Genomic DNA, 19,746 nt, shown 5'->3' with positions numbered 1-19,746 from the left:
TCTTGCTGGCATTCAGACAAAGATCACTGGCGGCACACCAATCTTGAATGGCAGTTAGGCAATCAGAGATGAGAGAGGGAGAGGAGGTGGCAGAGGGCAGCCTGAAAATGAGTTGAGTGTCATCAGCGTAGCACTTGAAATTTGAGAAGAAAATGGCAATGCAGTGGGCGAGAGTTGCCAGGTATTGGTTGAAAAGCCAGGGCGAGAGGTTAGACCCCTGGGAACACCACAGGTAGAGAGGAAGATAGATGAAAGGAAGGGCCCAAGTTGTCCTGGGAGGGTCGATCTGAGAGGAAAGAGGTCAGCCAGGCCAGAGCCTGATCAGTGATACCCAGGTTTTCACAGAGACGGTTGAGCAGGATAGTATGGTTGACCGTGTCGAAGGCAGAAGAGAGATCGAGGAGGATGAGGATAGAGGGAATGTTAGAGTCAAGGTTGGAGAGCAGATCTTCACAGATGTTCAGGAGAGCAGTTTCCGTGCTTCTGGCAGCTCTGAAGCCAGACTGGTGGTCATGGAGACAGCCAACAGAATTGGAATCAAGGTTAAGCTGAGAGATGGCCAACTTTTCCAGGAGTTTGCCAAGAAAGGGAGTAATGGAAATTGGGCGATAGTTAGCTGGACAAGAAGGATCAGCTGTGGGTTTCTTGAGAAGAGGATGCACAAAGGAGTGCTTCAGAGGGGAGGGGAAGGGAAGGATCCAGAGGCAAAGGAGTGGTTGCAAAAATCAGCGAGGGTGTCAATGTGGTCTTTGATGGTTTTAGAGGAACAGTCATGAACCTGTTTTGAAGAGGCTTTCATAGATTGGACTTGTCTAGCAACCTCGTCAGTGGTTAAAAGAGGGAAGGACGAGAAGGATGGTGGGAGGGTGGCTAAAGGAGGGTCAGCACGCACAGATGGAGAGGGAAGAAGAGGGCTGTGGGTGGAGAGGGTGGACAGGATGTCCTGGGTTTTTGAAATGAAGTGAGGGGCAAGGGCATTGCAAAGAGCCTGGGAGGCAACAGGAGGGGTAGAGACTGTAGCAAGGTTGGCCAGCTCCTTGCAGATTTTAAAGAGTTTGTCCGAGTTGTTAGATGCCGCAGAGACACGAGCTTCAATGTGGACTCTCTTCTTGGTGAGGACAGAGTCGGTATTGCCTTTGTAGCAGGTGACAGGCCAGTTTGTCAGAGGATGAACAGGAAGTCCTCCATTTCCTCTCAGCTGCCCTTTACTTACGTTTAAGTGTAGCTACGTCAGAGTCATACCAGGAATTGCACTTGGCTTTGGACTTCAAACGGATCCTCATGACAGGGGCAAGAGCATCAAGCGTATCAGAAATTGAAGAGTAGAGCAGAGACAGGGCTGTGTCAGGATGTGAGACAGCCAAAGGTGGAGGGGGGAGAGAAAGTGGCGGCAAAAGCCTCAACTGACACACGCTTCATGGGCCGGATGTCCGAGAAGGTAGGTGGCAGTATTGGGGTAGGCTTGTCTTGGGGGGAAGAGAGGAAGAGATGAGATGAGAGGAGGGAGTGATCGCTCCAAGAGAGAGGGATGGAGAGGGGGAGGTCAGAGGAGATCAAGACATCCAGTGTGTGCCCTGCAGAGTGAGTCGGGCCAGAGGGGAGGATGGACAGGGAGAGGGAGTCGCAGAGGTCACGGATGAGTATAGAGGAGGAGCAAGGAGAGTCTAAATGTATATTTAGGTCACTGAGGAGGAGGAGTTGAGTGATAGAGGCCAGGAGGGAGGAGGAGAGGTCTGCCCACTCAGAGAGAAATGAGGTGTGCTCTCCCACGTCTCCTAGCTGCTGTCCCCACTATTGCCGCTGTGTACCTGCCTTCACTAGGCCACGTCACTGTGTCCGTCTTTCAAGGTTTGTGATTCCCCTGTTGGCCTTGTGTCTGGCCCATCAATTCTTTGCATTCCGCAGGGCCTCTTTTTGATGTCACTACAAGTGTCTTGCATTGGCATCCTTATGTCCTTGTGCTTGGGTTCGCTCCCAGCCTCAGCATGGCATGCTCCATAGTTGTCTCTCCTCTTGGCCCTGCTGTGACACGTCTGCCAGTGTCCTTCGTTAGGTCCCTTTTGTTTGCGCCTCTGAGCGCGCTTCCATTTTCTTCTCAACGCGCTTCGTTGTTTTGGGTGACGGTCACTTTATTTACCAGCGCTGGCTGCTTTTTCCCCCTTCCCACCGTCTCCAGTTGTTTCCCGGACGTGCTGCGTGCTTGCCTGGTATGTTTTGTGTGGTAGATCTTCTGGCAACCGGTACATAGTTTATGTCCCCTTAAGTGTTATGTTGCGCAGCGTTGCGAGGCATTATTCCTCCTTCTGACCACATGGGTTATGTTCTTTGCTTCCCCTTTTGCATTCCGATTATGCTACTGTATGTGGGCTCTCCCCAGTGCCGTGTTCTCCCTTCTTGTGATGTACCTATGTGCTCTTTGGCTATGGGGTCTGAGTGCTTGCATTGTGCTCTCATTAGTTGTTTACCATCTTGTGTGCACTTCCTTTTTGCTCATGGGGAGGTCTTAGGGGGTCAATGTACCATTTCTTTTTCAATCCAATTTTTTGTTTTATGCAGATCGTCTGGGGAGCACCAGACTCCTCACAGGGTCTTATTTGCTGTAGCCGGGTGCGCGTCTGGGCGAATGTGACCACTTTAATGTCTGGGCCCGCAGGGTTTATGTGTGCCGTATCGCGCCCGTGGGCTGGAGTCGCGTGAGCGTTGTCGGCTGCCGTGGGCACCGTGTGGTCTTGTGCTTCACGCGGTTGCACTGCGTGCTTCTTCGAGCCCTGTCCGACTCTTACCGTTCCATGTTGCATTTGCCTTGCTTCCCAAGCTTCTTCTGAGCTGCCTGTGGCCCGTTCTGCTGGTTCGCCTGGGTCGCGGGCCTCCATTTGCGTTTGGCCCGTATATTTGCCTGCGCGCAGCTTCCTGTTGTCGTTTTGTGGCTCCTTTTCACATCCCTCTGGGATTCCCGCTCCCGGGTCCTGGGTTTATTTCTACGCTGGAGCTGCCAGTGCGTGGTCCTCACCGCCGGCAGGGCACCTGTGGGTGTCCTCTCCGTCGTGTTCGATTTGCTACACTTTCTGGAATTTTAGCAGACTCCGTGTCGGCTCGACACGTGTCACCGTAAGGAGATCCTTCTTGGTGCGGCCCCTCTCCGCTTCACAGCCAGGGACCGTCTTTGTTCGGTTGCAGTGCGACACGGCTTCTTCTTTCGTGTCTGCCATCTCACCGTTAATCTCTTTGTTCTTTGGTGGCCGCCCCCTTATTTGTTACACCATATGCCTGCTGTGATCTTCTGCAGCCCGCAGTTATCTTCCCGTGCTGCGATTTCCTCCGGAGTTGCGGCCGCAATATGCTCTGTGCGTTTATGCTTGTGTGGAGCTTGGTTTCTTCCTGATATCGGCTTCCGAGCATGTATATTTTCCAGGATAAGGAGCGGATCAGCAGGAGCTCCTCGGGACCTCGTCCTAGTCTGTGGACATGCAGACACGCCCCCCTGAATATAATCCTTGCATCCTCTGGGAGCCAATGGAGAGATTTCAGAGCTGGAGAGATACGATCCACAGGCTTACGGCCAAGGACAAGTCTTGCAGTCCTGTTCTGGATTAGTTGCAGAGGGCGGAGAAAGAGGCTGTTACAATAGTCCAACCTAGAGAGAATCAGAGCTTGGGAGACCATGAGCTTCTGGGGGAAGGAGAGGAAAGGCAGAGTACCTCTCAGGAGGTGCAGTAGGAAGTTTGACTTTTTAGAGACAGCAGAGATGTGGGTGGAGAAGGAAAGTGTGGAGTCAAAGATGACCCCAAGGTTCTTAGCCTCGCAGGTGGGGGTAGGAGGAGGGCCAAGGGAGGCCGGCCAGAGAGTGAGGGGAAAGGATGGTGGAGGAGTGCTGATGAGAAGGATCTCTGTCCTGCTGGCATTCAGACAAAGATCACTGGCGGCACACCAATCTTGAATGGCAGTTAGGCAATCAGAGATGAGAAAGGAAGAAGAGGGCAGCCTGAAAATGAGTTGAGTGTCGTCAGCGTAGCACTGAAAATTTGAGCAGAAAGTGGCAATGCAGTGGGCAAGAGTTACCAGGTATTGGTTGAAAAGCCAGTGAGAGAGGTTAGACCCCTGGGGAACACCACAGGTAGAGAGGAAGATAGATGATAGGAAGGATCCAACTGGACCTGGGAAGGTCGATCACAGAGGAAAGAGGTCAGCCAGGCCAGAGCCCGACCAGTGATACCCAGGTTATCATGGAGACGGTTGAGCAGGATGGTATGGTTGACTGTGTCAATGTTACCTACCTCACCCTCACTCTTGGTCCTCACTCCCCACAATGAACACTTAGCAGTCAGTCTGATGCTCGTTGCAGAAGAGGTTGAGCTTGAAGTTGGGATTTCTGGGAGCCATTGAGAATTTTATAGGCCACAGATCTTACCAACTGGCAGTCCTTCAGGGTAGTGAGTGCTTCAGCAAGTAGATGGGCTGTGCAGAGTCCAGCAAGTAACCTTCTAGGGAACAATTAGTTTTGGAGGTGAGTAGCCCAGCTAGTCTCACACTGCCAGAAGGGAGTACTGATTTCATTTCCTTTGGTCACTTATTCTGGACTCTGCAGAGTCCTGTAGCTGTTCACGTTCAGTTATAGGTTCAGGGTGGAGGGCACAGCAGAGCGTCCTTTGCATTCCTAAGTATATCTTCATTAAGTAAGTCTTCTTTTAGCTGTGATTAACAAAATGTATGGCACAGTATGCCCATTCTTTTTTTAATTATGTTTTTAGCTGATCAAACAACTTTACAATTACTTTACGTTAACTTTAAAAAAAGAGAAAGATAGAAAATGTAATTCAATATTAAATGACACAAAACAAAACAAGATTTTCTTATTAAAACTAACATGTTCAACCATGTTTCAAAAAAATAATCCATCATTAGCATTTCACTTTTGGATCTGGACTATATGTACACACTGCTTAATACAAAATCATAAAACAAATCAACTTGTTTAGGACATGAGAGTCCAAGTAATTCTTTTAGAAAATTGACCATCGCAATACAGATAGCCATTCCGTGTGCATGAAGAAAAAAATCCCATATTTCATTGTCATTCAATGTGATGAAATTCTTGGAATATTTATATAAATGTTGTTTTTCACTACTTGCCACCGCTGGGCATTCTAATATTAAATGCCATAAGGTCTCTTTCTGATTGGCATTCTCACAAAATCTACAGGCATTACATATTTCACTGATATGTTTTCGTTTTCCTAACACTTCTTTAGTTGCCCATAAGTCTAGTCTAAAATGTAAGAAATCCAATCTTACAGACACTGACAGAGACAAAAGCAAATATGGCTCACATATTCCAAGTTTTTTATCTATGCATTGATTATTCCCATAGCTTTTGTATGCCCGACACTGCTCCAAAGAATGGATCCAGTCCCGCAAATACACTTTTTTCTTAGCTCTCTCTGGGTCATCCAAGAGAGTAGTCAACGAGAGCTCAGCGAGGGTCATGATATCAAATACCTGATCATGCCATTGTGCAGTTAACCTCTCACTAGATGTTAAAAGGTATTGAGCTATCGACCAAAGCAAAGTTTTAGAATGTTTAGTTAATATGAACTTTCGAAACAAGGCCCATTCTTACAGCATTCTTTTCTGTTGGGAGCTGAACACACTTCAGCTTCCAATCAGATTTGCTGCACCTTTCAAACTTTTGCTGGCTACTCAATTAGGCATGTTACAACAGTCACACTAATCATACAGCTGGCCACATTGAGTCATGACTGCTCTATACGCCCAACATTAATTCTCAGGATGACCTTGACCTTATATATATGGCCACACACATGTGCATGTGAACAGGGCAAACAATCCCTCTCTATGCCTTTTTAGAGTGACATGCAGGGAACACATTTTTGTTCACTAAAAAGTGTCAATTAGTTGTAGCTTCATACAACTATCCAAATACACTAGAAGCTGCCACCAGCCAAGCAGGGCTAACTGTTCAAGAAATAGATTACAGGGCACCTTGACATGGTCATAGTAGTGACTTGTAGGTAGCCCAATGCACAGTTAAAAAAAAGGTGCTGGGGAGGCCGTACAACTAGCAAAAAACATCAGGAACACATGAAGGTCGAATTCTAGGACATTCAACCTAACAATAAGGACACTCATGTCCCATCCCACTCAATGACCCCAGGTGTACTTGCTGTAGACGGTGGACAAGGTGCATTTTCTTCCACATAACCACTAATCTGACAATATTCTTTCTGCTTCTCGATTACACACCTAAGCACATGCTTTGTTCTATTCTTGTTGATGATTAGCATGGTCCTGTTGGCTCCTTTTATGCACGCTTGACAATATTCCATGCAAACCCATCTTGGGCTCCTGCTGAGGTCTCGGTTTCCCCTTTCATGGACACGTGTCCTAGACGCAAAGGACACCTTTGTGTCCTTCTTGTGGACATTTGATTCCTTGTGCCCCTTTTATTGATACTAGACCAGTGCCCTTGTATCGTTCTTGTGGTCGTCAAACTAGGTCACTGATTCCCCTCAATGGACAGTTGACCACTTTCCTTGTGTCCCTCTCATTGACCACTAATCAGGAGCTTTGTGCCCCTCCCATGGGCACCGAAACAGAACCCTGAAACCCTGCTTGTAGACAAAAGGTTTTGCTCATAACATTAAACATGGACGTTCACTGTCAAATTCTCTGCATGGTCTTACCTCCTTCACCATAGTTTTGATCAGCTTGTTTGCCTCCAACAAGTCCTCAGGGTTCTTACTTTTCAATAACATGGCTAAAAGCTGTGAGAACAGAAGAGAATCTAGTATTAGAAGGAACTGTAAAGGTTAAAGAAACTGCATCTACCGTTGAAGTAATGAAAAGGCACCAAATCTGGCCAATAAGTGGAACAAAACTTTACTTACTTGTAACAATTTATCTCAGACATAGTTATGTTCTTCAGGTTCATAACCTTTCTTTCTCCATCTCAACCTCTCCTCTCTCGGTTCTTTTTCTTTATACCTCTCTGCCTTTCTCTCTCTCTCGATTCCCCATCCCTACCTCTCCCGCAACCCCTCCTTCTGCATTCCTCTCTCTCACTAACCCATGTCTTGTCTTTAGTTCTCCTAATTCTATGTCTCTCTCTTCCATCTCTGCCATTCCGTCTCTTTGCCACTCTTCCATTCTGTCTTTGGCTCTCTCCTTAAATCACATCTGTGCCCTTGTCTTTTAGTATTTGAAAACTCCAGCAATTCAGAATTATATTCAATACTACTTCAACATGCTTGCTGACTAGCCATTGGTTAAAGTGAATAATCCCAGTGCTTCCTTCTCTCAAAAACAAATTTGTACAAAGCCGTTGTTAGGGAGAATTCTCTGTTTAGGCTGAATTTTCTAACCTAGTGAGTCCACCAGCAGCTCTGCTGGATTTTTGGGGTTTATTTTTTTCTCCTGCCAAGAGTGAGACTCTTTTACCCTCACTCTTGGACATGATTTGAGTGTGGTTCTTTGAATCTAGAAGTGCTTAATGGGCTATGGGGTCTTTTACTCCATAGGGTTTCATGTGTTTTTGTGAGGTGTGTTACACAGCACCCTCAGTGCAGTGACACAGGGGTGTCATAGTGACCCCCCGGTATAGACTCCATAACCTGGGACTGACTACTGTCTCCCAGGGCATGTAAAGTCACCATTGACTTTACTAGTCTTAAATTCTGAACAGAACCAGTACAAACCATCATATTGTGGACGTACTGGCTGGGGCAATTCCATTGCCCCAGGGTCTGTTAGTCGAGGGGGCACATCTCCGTCCCCCCTGATCGAGTTTTGGCTGGTGGCAGTGGATACTACTTTTTACATTCGACCGTGAATATTTTCCTATGGGATTTCCCATTGTTTTAGGCTACTATCTTTATTTAATTATTTACGGTAGCCTCGAACATACCGCTGGTTTATTTAATTAATATTAATTCTCCGGTTGGTATTTTTTGCAAAGACTTGATTCTAAAATGGCGTTTGTGTTCTCTTCTGTGACTCCAACCCAAGTTGAGCCCTTTGTTCCACTTTTTGGCGGGCTTCTCCACAGAAGCCCTCCAAAGTGGTGCTCTATGTCTGGGGTACTTAGGAGGAGTGGAGGGGAATTTAGGCACCCTGGACTGAGTTGCCTAGGCAACTCAACTCGCACTCCATCCTGATTGGCCCAAGTGGTGAGCCGGCCGGCTCACCACTTAGTATGTTTGAGTGACAGCTAGGCTGAGTGAATGGGGGTTTGCTGCATAAAAGCAGGGCTTTGGGGACTGGAACTTCAGAAGTCGCCACAGGACGTAATAATCCGACGAGGGAGAAGCTGAGCCGACCTGCCACAACACCAAGACCAGTGGAGCCCTGCTGGACCGTCTCACCACTTTTTCCCAACGACAGAGGCGATCTCCCGCCGGAGAGTCTTCTTCCTTTGACTGGTGGGGATAACCAGTTTCACCATCTTTTCGCTTTCCCGACGTATCTCGTGGCCGCCTTGCCCGTGCCAAGCACCCCAGCAACCGGGCTACCACGTTTTACCATGACCGCGAGACAAAGGTACCACCTTTAACCGGAAAACTCTGCGGCTGGTTTCTGCCCTGGTAGTGCAACGACCTTCATCTTTCCTCCAAGTCGAGATCTCCTCTTCCCCTGGATGACGACGCAACTTGCACCCACTACCAGGAACAACTGCCACCGCTGGAGGATCCTTCCCACTTAAGGTACCGTGTCCCACCTGGCTTCCCTTGCAACCGACTGTACGGGGTAGATTTAGCCCCCGGCTTTCGAACCTGGGTTAGCCTGGGACACTCTGGCTAAACTTTTCTAAGCCTCTCTAAATTCTTTTCTGAACCCTCTGCAAGACTTTCTAAGCCTAGTGTAACTGTGTGATCTTGGGCGCATTTGTGCTCTGCTCTCTCTAAGAGTGGGCCCAGCCTTTGGACTTTGGCTCACCAGTGACTTTTTGCTCTCTGCCTTGCTAACAGTGTTCTGGAATCATAGAGTGGTGTACCTCTTCATATTCTGTCTTTTTCCCTCCCTTTTTCACAAACTTATTAGAGTGCAATCTAGTTAAGTGCTCACCTCTGTATGAAAATAAGTGGTGTTTTACTGTGATTTTCTAATAGGGAAAAAGGGATGTATATATCATAATAGTAACTGTGTTTAGAATATTTTACAATAAGAGTGCTGGAGTGTTTCAACTGTGTGTTTTTAAATAAATAATTATATACTTTGATACCAAAGCTCTGGTCAGTGTTTGTTTGTATTAATGTATCTGAGTGCCTATTGAGTATACTTTGCATACTGCCTAACTCTTCTTGAGGGAAGTCTGACTGCTCAGCCACAGCAACCAGGTAAATCTGGGTGGTACAGACTGCTACCAAGTGGGTTTACTGCCAACACCTGTAGTCTTAAATTTTTCTTTTGCACTGGTCCCTAAGGGAACTGCACAGGTTTCTGCCTAACAGCCATATTTCCTATAAATTTAAGAAGGTTAAAAAACTACATTAGAACCATTATAATTATAATTAGAAATAAAATAACATGAAACCCATTTGTCGAGAGGATGCAATGTGAGTCGACATAAGTTATCTAAATAGAAATATTGAGGAGTGATTGGGCACCACCCTTAATAGACAAAGTATATTAAGTAATCAAGTTACAAATCGGTTCAAGGAGCACTGAAGTAATTCCAGTGGCATGCCGGGTCATATAGGAACATAAAAAGGGTTATAGTCGAGCAAGTTATAATGTTGCATGCTAGCAAAGTGTCCATGCACAATGAACAGTATCACAATCGTACATAGAAATTTAAAGACATTCAAATAGAGTGACCAACACTTAATTATGCATAATAACCATTTAATGGCTTGAGTGTAAAAATGAAGACAGATGAAAACAGAACCACAAAGGCCAATGCATTTCGGATAAACTGTTATCCTTCATCAGGGCCTATCTGAAATGGAGACATAATAAAGATTCCAATGTTACAAGAATGAACCACCACATGTTATATACAATCAAGAAATTATGCTTATAAAGCACACTCACATACACATATACGGGGTAATTCATAGAATTTCGCGCACAAGTGGTTCACGCTAAAATTGATTATCGCGCACAGCGTATTCATGGATTTTAGCCTCCAAAACCAGCCATGGCGCAGAGTAGCGCAGCGACCCTGTAGCAGTGCCAGTTACGCCCCCAAGAACGCCCTCGCGCAAGGAAAAGCCATCAAAATCCCCAATCCAGCGCAAAGGGCTGTGCTAACCCTGGACCAGTTTACAGGGCTGCCAAACAGCAAATGCCAAGCGGGGAACGTGTATTCCTGGGGTTCGCGGGAAGTCTCACACGCAATTTCAGCAGGGTACGTGTATTTCGGGGCTGCGCAGGAAGTTTCACACACGAAAGGGCCTGTGCGAGTGGGGTACGTGTATAACGGGTTTGCGGGAAGTTTCACAGGGGTTCACAGGAAGTTTCATACGCGATTGGAGCAGGGTACGTGTATTACGGGGGTTCTCGGGAAGTTTCACACGCGAAAGGGCCTCTGCGAGTGGGGTTGTGTATAACTGGGGTTCGTGGGAAGTTTCACAGGGGTTCGCGGGAAGTCTCACACGCGATTGGAGCAGGGTACGTTTATTACGGGGGTTCGCGGGAAGTTTCACACGCGAAAGGGCCTGTGCGAGTGGGGTATGTGTATAACTGGGGTTTGCGGGAAGTTTCACACGCGATAGGCCCTGTGCTAGCGGGGTATTTGTATTACTGGGGTTCGTGGGAAGTATCACACGCAATTGGAGCAGGGTATGTGTATTACCGGGGTTCGCGGGAAGTTTCACACGCGAAAGGGCCTGTGCGAGTGGGGTACGTGTATAACCGGGGTTCGCGGGAAGTTTCACAGGGGTTCGCGGGAAGTCTCACACGCGATTGGAGCAGGGTATGTGTATTACAGGGTTTGCGGGAAGTTTCTCACGCAAAAGGGCCTATGCGAGTGGGGTACGTGTATAACTGGGGTTCGCGGGGAAGTCTCACACGCGATTTCAGCAGGGTACGTGTATTACGGGGGTGCGCGGGAAGTTTCACACGCGAAAGGGTCTGTGCGAGTGGGGTACATGTATTCCTGGGGTTCGCGTGAAGTTTTACACCCGAAAGGGCCCTGTGCGAGTGGGGTACGTGTATTCCTGGGGTTCGCGTGAAATTTTACATGCGAAAGGGCCCTGTGCGAGTGGGGTACGTGTATTCCTGGGGTCGCATGAAGTTTTACACGCGAAAGAGCCCTGTGCGACTGGGGTACGTGTATTCCTGGGGTTCACGTGAAGTTTTACACGCGAAAAGGCAACGCACGTGCGTGAAACGTCACAGACGTGCTTACACGCTAAGGGCCTTTGGTCCAATGAAATCGCGTACGTGTGCTGACCCGCTTACGCGCTAAGGGCCTCTTCTCGAATTACACGCTGACGTGCAATTTTTTCACGTGCCAAATCACTTCGTATGAAGCTGGCCACGCATACACACACGGAAGACCACGCTCCTGCCCTAAAGGCCATTTTCCTGCCCCCAGAGCCCCGAGCACGCTCCCACCTACAATCTGCTGCTGCCTGACTGTATGCTGCCCACGTGCCCTGCTACTTGTCGCCTGCACATCAGCCATCTGCAGGGGTCCAGTTGCTGTGTCCACCCCTGAGAGGCAGAGGGCCACCAGCTTCACTGCCACCGAAGTTGGTGTCCTGGTGGAGCATGTCCTGGGGCATTATGATGCCCTCTTCGGAACATCACGCACCAACAAGGAAGGACGGGAGAAGATCTGGGACAACGTAGTGGTTGCTATCAACGCGGAGGGGGTGGCAACCCGCGACTTCAAGCACGTCAAGAAGCGCTGGGCGGACTTCAGGTCCAGGACCCTCCGCAAGGACCGGTGCCTCGCGGAGGGGGGTCGGGCACGCATGAGTAGCATCCAGATGAGGGTCCTGGAATGCATAGGCCCAGCGCTCCATGCCCAGATCCCTCGGAGGCAGACCCGTCTGGAGTTGAGCGGTAAGTGGCCAAGCATTGCTGTATGAGATAGGGCATGTTGCAGTGTGCTGGTAGTCTGATGCTTGCCTGTATGTGTGACATAGGCCATGTATGGATGTGTGTGTGCAGGGACATCATGGTCATGCATGTGAGACCAGTTATGTGTGAACCACATGGTTGGTGCATGTGTTTCAATGCAACATGGGGAGCTCTATGCTGAATGCACACATGAAGGCATGGCTGTCTCTGTTCCTGGACATGGAGGGGGGTGAGGAATGGGTGCTGATGCCATGTACATGTATGGTGCACATGTGTGTGTGTGTGTGTGCCTGAGAGGTGTGTGTGACTTTGAAACGCCATGGATTAATGTGACTTTGAAGGCCACATCTTGGTTTACAGGGGACCTTCTACATGGATGTTGATGTTGATTGCAGGCGCCAGGACTGTTTCTGGATGTGTGTTGTGTGCATTCACCCATGTGTTGTGGAATTGACAGTGCCACTCATGTGTTATTGCTTCCTGTCTAGGGTATTTTGTACTGTACCCTGATGCTTGTGTTCTATATCTCCCTCTACGCAGCGTCAAGTGAAGAAGAGGGCGGAGACGGCGCTGTGGAGCCAAGCGGCGAGGATGCCTCCACTGGGCGGCGACGCAAGGCCCAACCACCCTCCCAGGAATTACCATCATCCGGGAGCGAGGGGGCTGGTGCTGCGTCTGCTACAACGGCTGTGGCAGAAGGGCCGGGTGAGCCCCCACAGGGGCTTCCAATGGCGGAAGACGGTGTGGAGACATCCAGGTTGGTGCTCTCCACAGAGGAGGAGGAGCCTGCTACTGAGCCGCACATGGGGCCTGGTGGGGGTAGTACCACTGGTGCAAGTGGTGCAGTCCAGGGCCAGGGTCAGGAGGCAGCACAGGTCACCGCGGAGGGGCCTGTGCATGTCGCTGTCCCTGACCCTGTGACTGCACCACCATGCACCAGCGTTATCTAATTGCAGCAAGCGCTAATGCTTATGTCTTTTTCCCCTTAGGGGCCGGGGTTCGGAGTGCCGGAGATATGGCGCCGACCCGAAGTGAAACAGTTCTGGATGAGCGCTCAGGTAATGTCTTTGCATTCGCTCATTCAATGTCTTTGTCTTTTTTCCCCATAGGGGCCGGGGTCCGGAGATGCCAGGAAGCGGCAGGACCCGAAATGCAGTGGGAATAATCCAACAGGTAAGACTGAAAAGGAAACTGAGCTTTCCTTATTCCTTTTCTCCCTCTCACCTTTGTTCTTGTCTTTTTTCCTCTAGGCGCCGGGGCGTAGCTGAATCCGGAAGATCGCTGCTGAAGATGGAAGCGCCTTGCAAAGGTGAATAAAATGCAGTGCTGCAGCGATCGAAACAAAATGCCTTTAAAATGATGTCTTCCTTTTCAGGGCCGTTGGAGAAATGACTCCGGGATGCAGATTTAGCAGGTAAGGGCTTTTCTTCTTCTATTCTCTTCCTTTCTCCCCTTGCAGGTGTTCCAGGGTGCTGGCAGGCGCGGCTGAAGTCAGGATGCAGGAGCTGACACAGTGAGCGTCCAGCTGCTAGGTGGAGAACAACGCGAAGCACGTGTGGCTGTTCGGGTGGGGTTTAAATAGCCTTGGAAGAAGTTCCTGGTATGTATCCTTCCACCAATCAGGTATGTATCCTTCCCCGACCACACCCGGGTGGTGAAGTAGTCCTACAGGTAAAGTAGTCCCATTCAGGCCTCAAGAGGGCCTGGATGAAGCAGCAAGGTCTGCATCAGGTAAGTGTGCACCCAAGCACTTAAACACATATCCTCTTCTATGAGCCTGGCGCCTAAGGCGCCAGGACTGGGGTCCGCTATGAGCCTGGCGCCTAAGGCGCCAGGACTGAGTCCAAAGGGCCCCGACTTGGGCCCGCTGAGACTTCCCTGGGGAAAATGATGTCTGCCTCTGGGGTTGCTGGGCCCGGCCTGGCTCCTTGGAGGTAGGCATCATGACACATTTGGCTCAACGGGCATGTTTATAAGGGTAGCTTGTGTCAATGGTTTAAAACTGGATTGGCGCAACCAAGCATGACGCTTGATGATAGTACCCTCCGCTATTATTCTGCCTGCGTTGTCTGCGGCGTCAAGATTGGTTTATAATAAGCAGCTTCACACTGCACTGCCCTCTGCGGCTACCTGGGCAAATTGGGATTTAAGTGGTTCTGGGGCCGATGATAGTAAGGCTGAGATTTCATCCCATTTGTGGCAGTTGTAACTGCCCAACAGGATAGAATTGTTAGCAATTCTAGTTTGGAAGGCCGCAGAGCAGGCAACCTTTCTGCCCATGGTGTAAATTATTTTGCTTTTCTTGTCAGGCGGGGCCTCAGAGGAAGCGAGGGGAGTACCAGCCCTTTTTCTTGTTGTAGTTACAACCAATGATTCAGGCTTCAGTTGCCCTCTGATATACAGCGGGTCAGAAGGGGCTGGTCTAAACAGTTTCTCTATGCAGGGGTTCACTGCCCGCGTAAGATTAGGGGTCTCCATCGATGGCTGTATTATTTTCACTGAATGGATTTGAGGAGTGCGTATAAACTGTGTAACAGCTTTCTTATCCCAAGGATTTCTTCTACAAAATCCTTGTCTTGCTGTACCTCTTGAGTCTTTATCTGAAAATGCTCTGCCGCTTTGACTAGCACCTCATTCAGAAGGGGTTGGTTGTCAATTGGTGAGTCCATGACTGGGGGGGTCCTAATCAACGGGTGAGTCTATGGGGTACATATTTGCCTCAGGGTCTTCATCATCCCTGTAATAAGGGTCTGCTGCATCATCCCTGTAATAAGGGTCTGCTGCCTCTTGGATTGAGAGGTCTTCATGGTCAGAGTCCGGGTCATAGAGATCAATGACTGTGCTTTGCACTGGAATCTCGGGGCGAGACCTCTTAGAAGGGGGTTGAACTAGTAGAACAGGGATCTGCGACCCAGAAGGTGCTGCAGAGGGGGGAGTTGGCTGGAAACTTTGAAAGTAGGCATAGAAGTTGGCCATGAAGGACATCCTCCTCATGACCCTGTCAATATCCTCTGCCGACCATTGTGCCGAGCTAGGGATGACCAATGGTTGGGAAGGGAGCCCTAAATCCTCAACTGTTGGAGGAAGTAATACAAGATCTTTAGGCCTAGCCTCTTGAGATTTTTCTTTAGGAGGGGTGACCGTAGCCTCCTGAGATCTCTCCCTATGAGTTTTTTTTTTCCCTATGAGGGGGTTTCTCCCCATGAGGACTTTTTCTTGGGTTCTTTCTACCTACAGAGTTTCCACAGACCTTTCCCTGGACGTCATGTGTTGCCGTCCGCTCAACATGTGTGTCGAGTCCCAGGCCTCAGGATGTATGCTTAGTGGTGGATGCAGTGTTAGCGCTTCCGCTACCGGGTGTTGTCCCCATAACAAGGCTGCAGGCCTGTCTTCCAGGGTCGGGGGCCTGCGCTTGGGTAGCTGAAACCACCCCATCGCCTTCGCCATCAGAAACTGCAGCGTTGCTGCCATCACTGATAGCACCTTCTACTTCCATGGCCTCGAGTTGGCTGGCGTAGTGGGCCCAGCGTTTGGTAGATCGGTCCTTCAAAGTCTTGGGCTTGAAGAGCCTACACGCCCGACAAGAACCCTCGACGTTGTCTCTCGGGAGACACAAGTTACAGACTAGGTGTTTATCGACCCAGGGAAATTTCCTATTGCATTTGGGGCAGAATTTAAAGAGGGTCTTGTCTATAACGAAAGGATGTGGAAGCTAGGCGAATGTTGTGCAAGAAAAGGGGCATATACATTCTATAATGACACGCCCCCCTCTCCCTACTGTAAGTGCCAAAGCCTGGGGAGCCCTTTCAAGCCCGAAAACGATCCATCTCGGGAGTCTTCCGACGGTCGTCTTTCTTGTCTTCACTGCCGTGATGTTTCGATAGTCGGTGATGTAAAGGATAGAAAGAGTAAACTATTTGTGATTGAAAATAACCAGGTTACTCACCGTAGTAACCACCTTACTCCTAGTCCATAGTCCCCTTTCCTCCATACTTATGGGACATCTCTCCGTCCTGTGGGACGGGACCGGAGCACGTTGTAAAAAGCATCCAAAAATGTTTCCAAAAATGTGTCCTTCCTATCTTTCTTGTGGGTAATCCCGCCCACCTTGGCTCCGCCCCGCGCATCGTGCATCGGTCCTTTTCTATCGCCAGGTCAGAGACCTATTAGCAATAACAGAGGAACCTTATTAGAGGGGACGGCGGGCGGGCGTATGGAGGAAAGTGGACTATGGACTAGGAGTAAGGTGGGCACTACGGTGAGTAACCTGGTTATACTCCTACGTCCCGTCCCCTTTCCTCCATACTTATGGGAGATTCCCAAGCACTCCTAACAGGAACTACGGTGGATGGAAATACCCCTTACTGAAAAAGGTTCTTCAGCACAGCCTGACCAAACTGAGCATCAGCTCTTGAGCTCATGTCAAGACAATAATGCTTACAAAAAGCAGATGGGGAGGCCGAAGTAGCTGCCCTAGCGATGGACTCCCAGGGGACATATTTCTGAAAAGCAACCGCGGCTGCCCTGTCCCGCACCAGGTGTGCATGAATACCCTTAGGAGGTTTCAGCCCTTGGACTGTGAAAGACTGTGATGCATGCGGCGATCCACCGAGAAAAAGCCGCCTTAGACGCCTGCTTACCCTGAGGGTTACCGAAGGTCACAAAAAGTTGAGAAGAACTCCTAAGCTCGGAAGTCCTGTCAAGGTAGAACTTAAGAGCCCTTCTGACATCAAGACAGTGCAGAACCCTTAGAGCCTCTGAGGCAGGGTTCGGAAAAAAGACTGGTAGGGAGATCGACTGATTGAGATGGAATTCAGTTACCACCTTCGGTAGGAAGGCCGGGTGTGTACGTAGGACTACCTTGTCCTTGTGAAAGACCAAGAATGGATGCTCCACTGACGAGGCCTGGAGCTCACTCACTCTCCTTGCTGACGTAACGGCGACCAGAAAGGACACTTTCCATGATAGGTACTTGAGGTCCACCGTGGCCATTGGTTCAAAAGGTTTATGGCACAGCGCCGTCAGGACTACATTTAGGTCCCACGTTGTGATGCTGGAAATGCATCTGAGGGACAGGGCCTCTGAATCCTTGTCCTTTTTCTGTTTTTACCGTGTGTTCTGTTATGTTTTCTGCCCCGGAGTCCATGTGGGACTCCTGGCAGTGCAGCTCTCTCTTTTGGTTTGGTGAACAGACCCATGGGATACCCTTATGGCACCCATGGGTAGGGGTACAACCCTGTGCCCCTAGTGTATGTTTTTGGGCACCTGTGGGTGACCCCAGAGCAGGGTATGGGCTGGTGGCAGCTCCGTGCTGAATTTGACAGGTGCTCCGGGTGTCCTCCATTTTGGGATACCCTGGCCCTGCCATTGGGATCTGTTGATTCCTAATAGAAAACAAGATGGCCCCTGTGGCCTCTTGCTTTCTATTGCCTGTTATCTTGTTTTCCCAAAGTCCTGGGAAGCCCTGTCTCTGTCCCTTCCCCCTGACTGGCTGTTGGGTGGAAGTTCCATGCATGGTATTGTTGTAAAGGCCCAGCTAGACTGGCTGGAGCCTTCCCAGTGACTGTATGTTGTGGGTACCTCCTGTGGGTGGGACCCGGGTGAATGGAGTGTGTGACCAATATACACTTCTTGTTGTGGTTGTCTGGTTTCTGGCATGAGAGACAAAGACTGAGACAGCCCTGCCCGAAACTGGCCTGAATGCAGTGTGTAGTGTTGAATGGCTGGGTACTTGTCCCAATCCACATTCCCTGTTGTGAGTGTCTGGAAGGGAGGAGTGTGGCCTGAATGCACTGTGTGCCTGATTGGCTGACTGACTGCATGAATGCCCTGCAGTATGATTGGCTGCTGAGTGTGTGCCAGCAGCGTGGATGAGAGAGAGGATAGTATATCTGGGGACCTCTCACCACTGGAAAAGTGTTCAGAAGGGACCTTTGGTTGAGAAGCGACCATTGTGCTCCTGAAGCAGCCAGGGAGCTGAGTCTCCACTCTACGAGTAACTGGAACTGCTGATCCTCGACGTCCAGCTGGAAGAAGAAGACTTGCTGTGGCATTTGCTTCGACCGATCCGAAGGCTGACGAGATCGTCGAGGGCTGACCCGAGAGAGGACCTGGTAAGGCGCCCTCTTCCCGTGCTCCGAGGGACCATCGAGCACCGCTCCATCTTCGACCGAAGCGCCCTGGAAGACAGACCCTCGAAAGGCTGTCGACCCGAGACGGGACCGCTGAGGAGATCGAAGTGAAGCACCCGGACATCGACGCCGTCGAAGTCCATTGCTGTCGACCAGGGTTCGCAGGTTTGTGAAACCGCTGGAGGCCCGTCGAAGTTGTGTTGCCCAGCCGTGGGAACCACTTGACGCCGTGCCGCCGACGACTGGAGCCGTCCGCTCCTTTGCCTAAGAACATTCTATCGAAGGACTCTCTCGACCGCATCGTCGACCGCTTATCCTGCCGGAGAAAGTCGAGGCCGACCAACGCGCCGAGGAGAAACCTGCCGGTGGGTTTCCCGCCACCCGACAACCTCAAAGACTCGGACGACTCGACGCCCTTGCTGGGCTCCCGTCTCTACAATCTTTGCGGTCCAGAACTATTGTGATCGAGGTGCCCTGCACACCTCCGCCTTGCAGGACGCCGACGCCCCGACGCCGACGAGCACCGCTCGGACGAAGCTGCCGTCTCTTCGACATCATTCTACCTCGTTTGTCGACGGACGTTCGACGCCCCGTGCCTCCCGCTTGAAAGGGAAGGCATTCAAGAAGGGCCGTCGATTCCCCGTCGCCGAACAGCGAATTCCTCGACGTTTGTCGACACCTCTTCGAGGAGCTCGACTCCACCAGGTACATTGGGGGGGTAAAAACATTATAGGAGAGAATAAGACTTGCAGAGCAATATATGGACTGGGCTTGTGCTATATCTTTCTTTACAGGTTGCCCAGGTGGGGGGATCTCCACACAGAACTGTGCCCAGTGGTAGGGGCCAGTATTCTGCCTATTGCTCAACCATCTTATTTTTCTCTCCTCTCTCTATTGCTGGTTTCACTCTATTGGTCTGTGTGACATTGTTCTGTATTGTTCATGCACTTCAATGAGATCTAGGGTGGTACCACTTTAGGATTGTAAATATTTGTCATTGTAGATTTTGCCGGAGTACAAAGTGAGTTATCATGATGAATGTACATAACCTTAACTATTGATTATATAAAGACTGTGTTCTAACCAATACAGAGTGTGGATATTCCTTTGTGGGGGCTTGGGGATACACTGTACTTAAGAACCAGCCTGCATCACCTTCTGAGAAGCTAGGCCTTGATTGCTCGACCATTGCTACCGAATAGAGAATCTTGGCTGGGGTCTCCTGTGCCTCTCCTCCACCATATAGGGAGCGGAAGTACAGACACCCCCCACCGGTCGTTGAGGCCCGTCTCTCACACACGTCTGGTGCAGACTACGAACCGGAGGGTAGAGGCGTGTCAAGCCTGCAAAATGCCTCTTAACCACTGGATTAGTCAGAGAATAAGAGCCTTGTTTCGTAGAAAGATGAGCGGAAACCGCTGAAAGGTAAGTTCTGCATGACAGAACGTGAACACCCAACTCTGCTAGGGAGGACAGGAAGGACAGCACCATGTCAATCGTAGCCACCCTTGGATCCAACTGCTTTCCTAAACACCAATGACAGAACCTGAGCCATTTACTCCTGTATTGG

At 49.8% G+C, this 19,746-nt stretch overlaps 1 protein-coding gene across 3 annotated transcripts in view; it reads right to left on the bottom strand.

Annotated features, from left to right (window-relative positions):
* Nucleotides 1-19,746, bottom strand: part of GGA3 (golgi associated, gamma adaptin ear containing, ARF binding protein 3) — a 1,381,263-nt gene that overhangs the window by 618,877 nt on the left and 742,640 nt on the right. For all 3 annotated transcript variants that reach the window (XM_069654818.1, XM_069654819.1, XM_069654820.1), the window contains one exon: nt 6,702-6,782. In XM_069654818.1, the coding sequence (XP_069510919.1) occupies nt 6,702-6,782 (81 nt within the window). The remainder of the gene's footprint in view (nt 1-6,701; nt 6,783-19,746) is intronic.

Source organism: Ambystoma mexicanum, chromosome 3q, assembly GCF_040938575.1.
Source record: "Ambystoma mexicanum isolate Mex_15411 chromosome 3q, UKY_AmexF1_1, whole genome shotgun sequence".
In the NCBI taxonomy this organism is placed as follows: Eukaryota; Metazoa; Chordata; class Amphibia; order Caudata; family Ambystomatidae; genus Ambystoma; species Ambystoma mexicanum.
The sequence above is the reverse complement of the archived record's forward strand: the minus strand, read 5'-3'. Positions and strand labels throughout refer to the sequence as shown.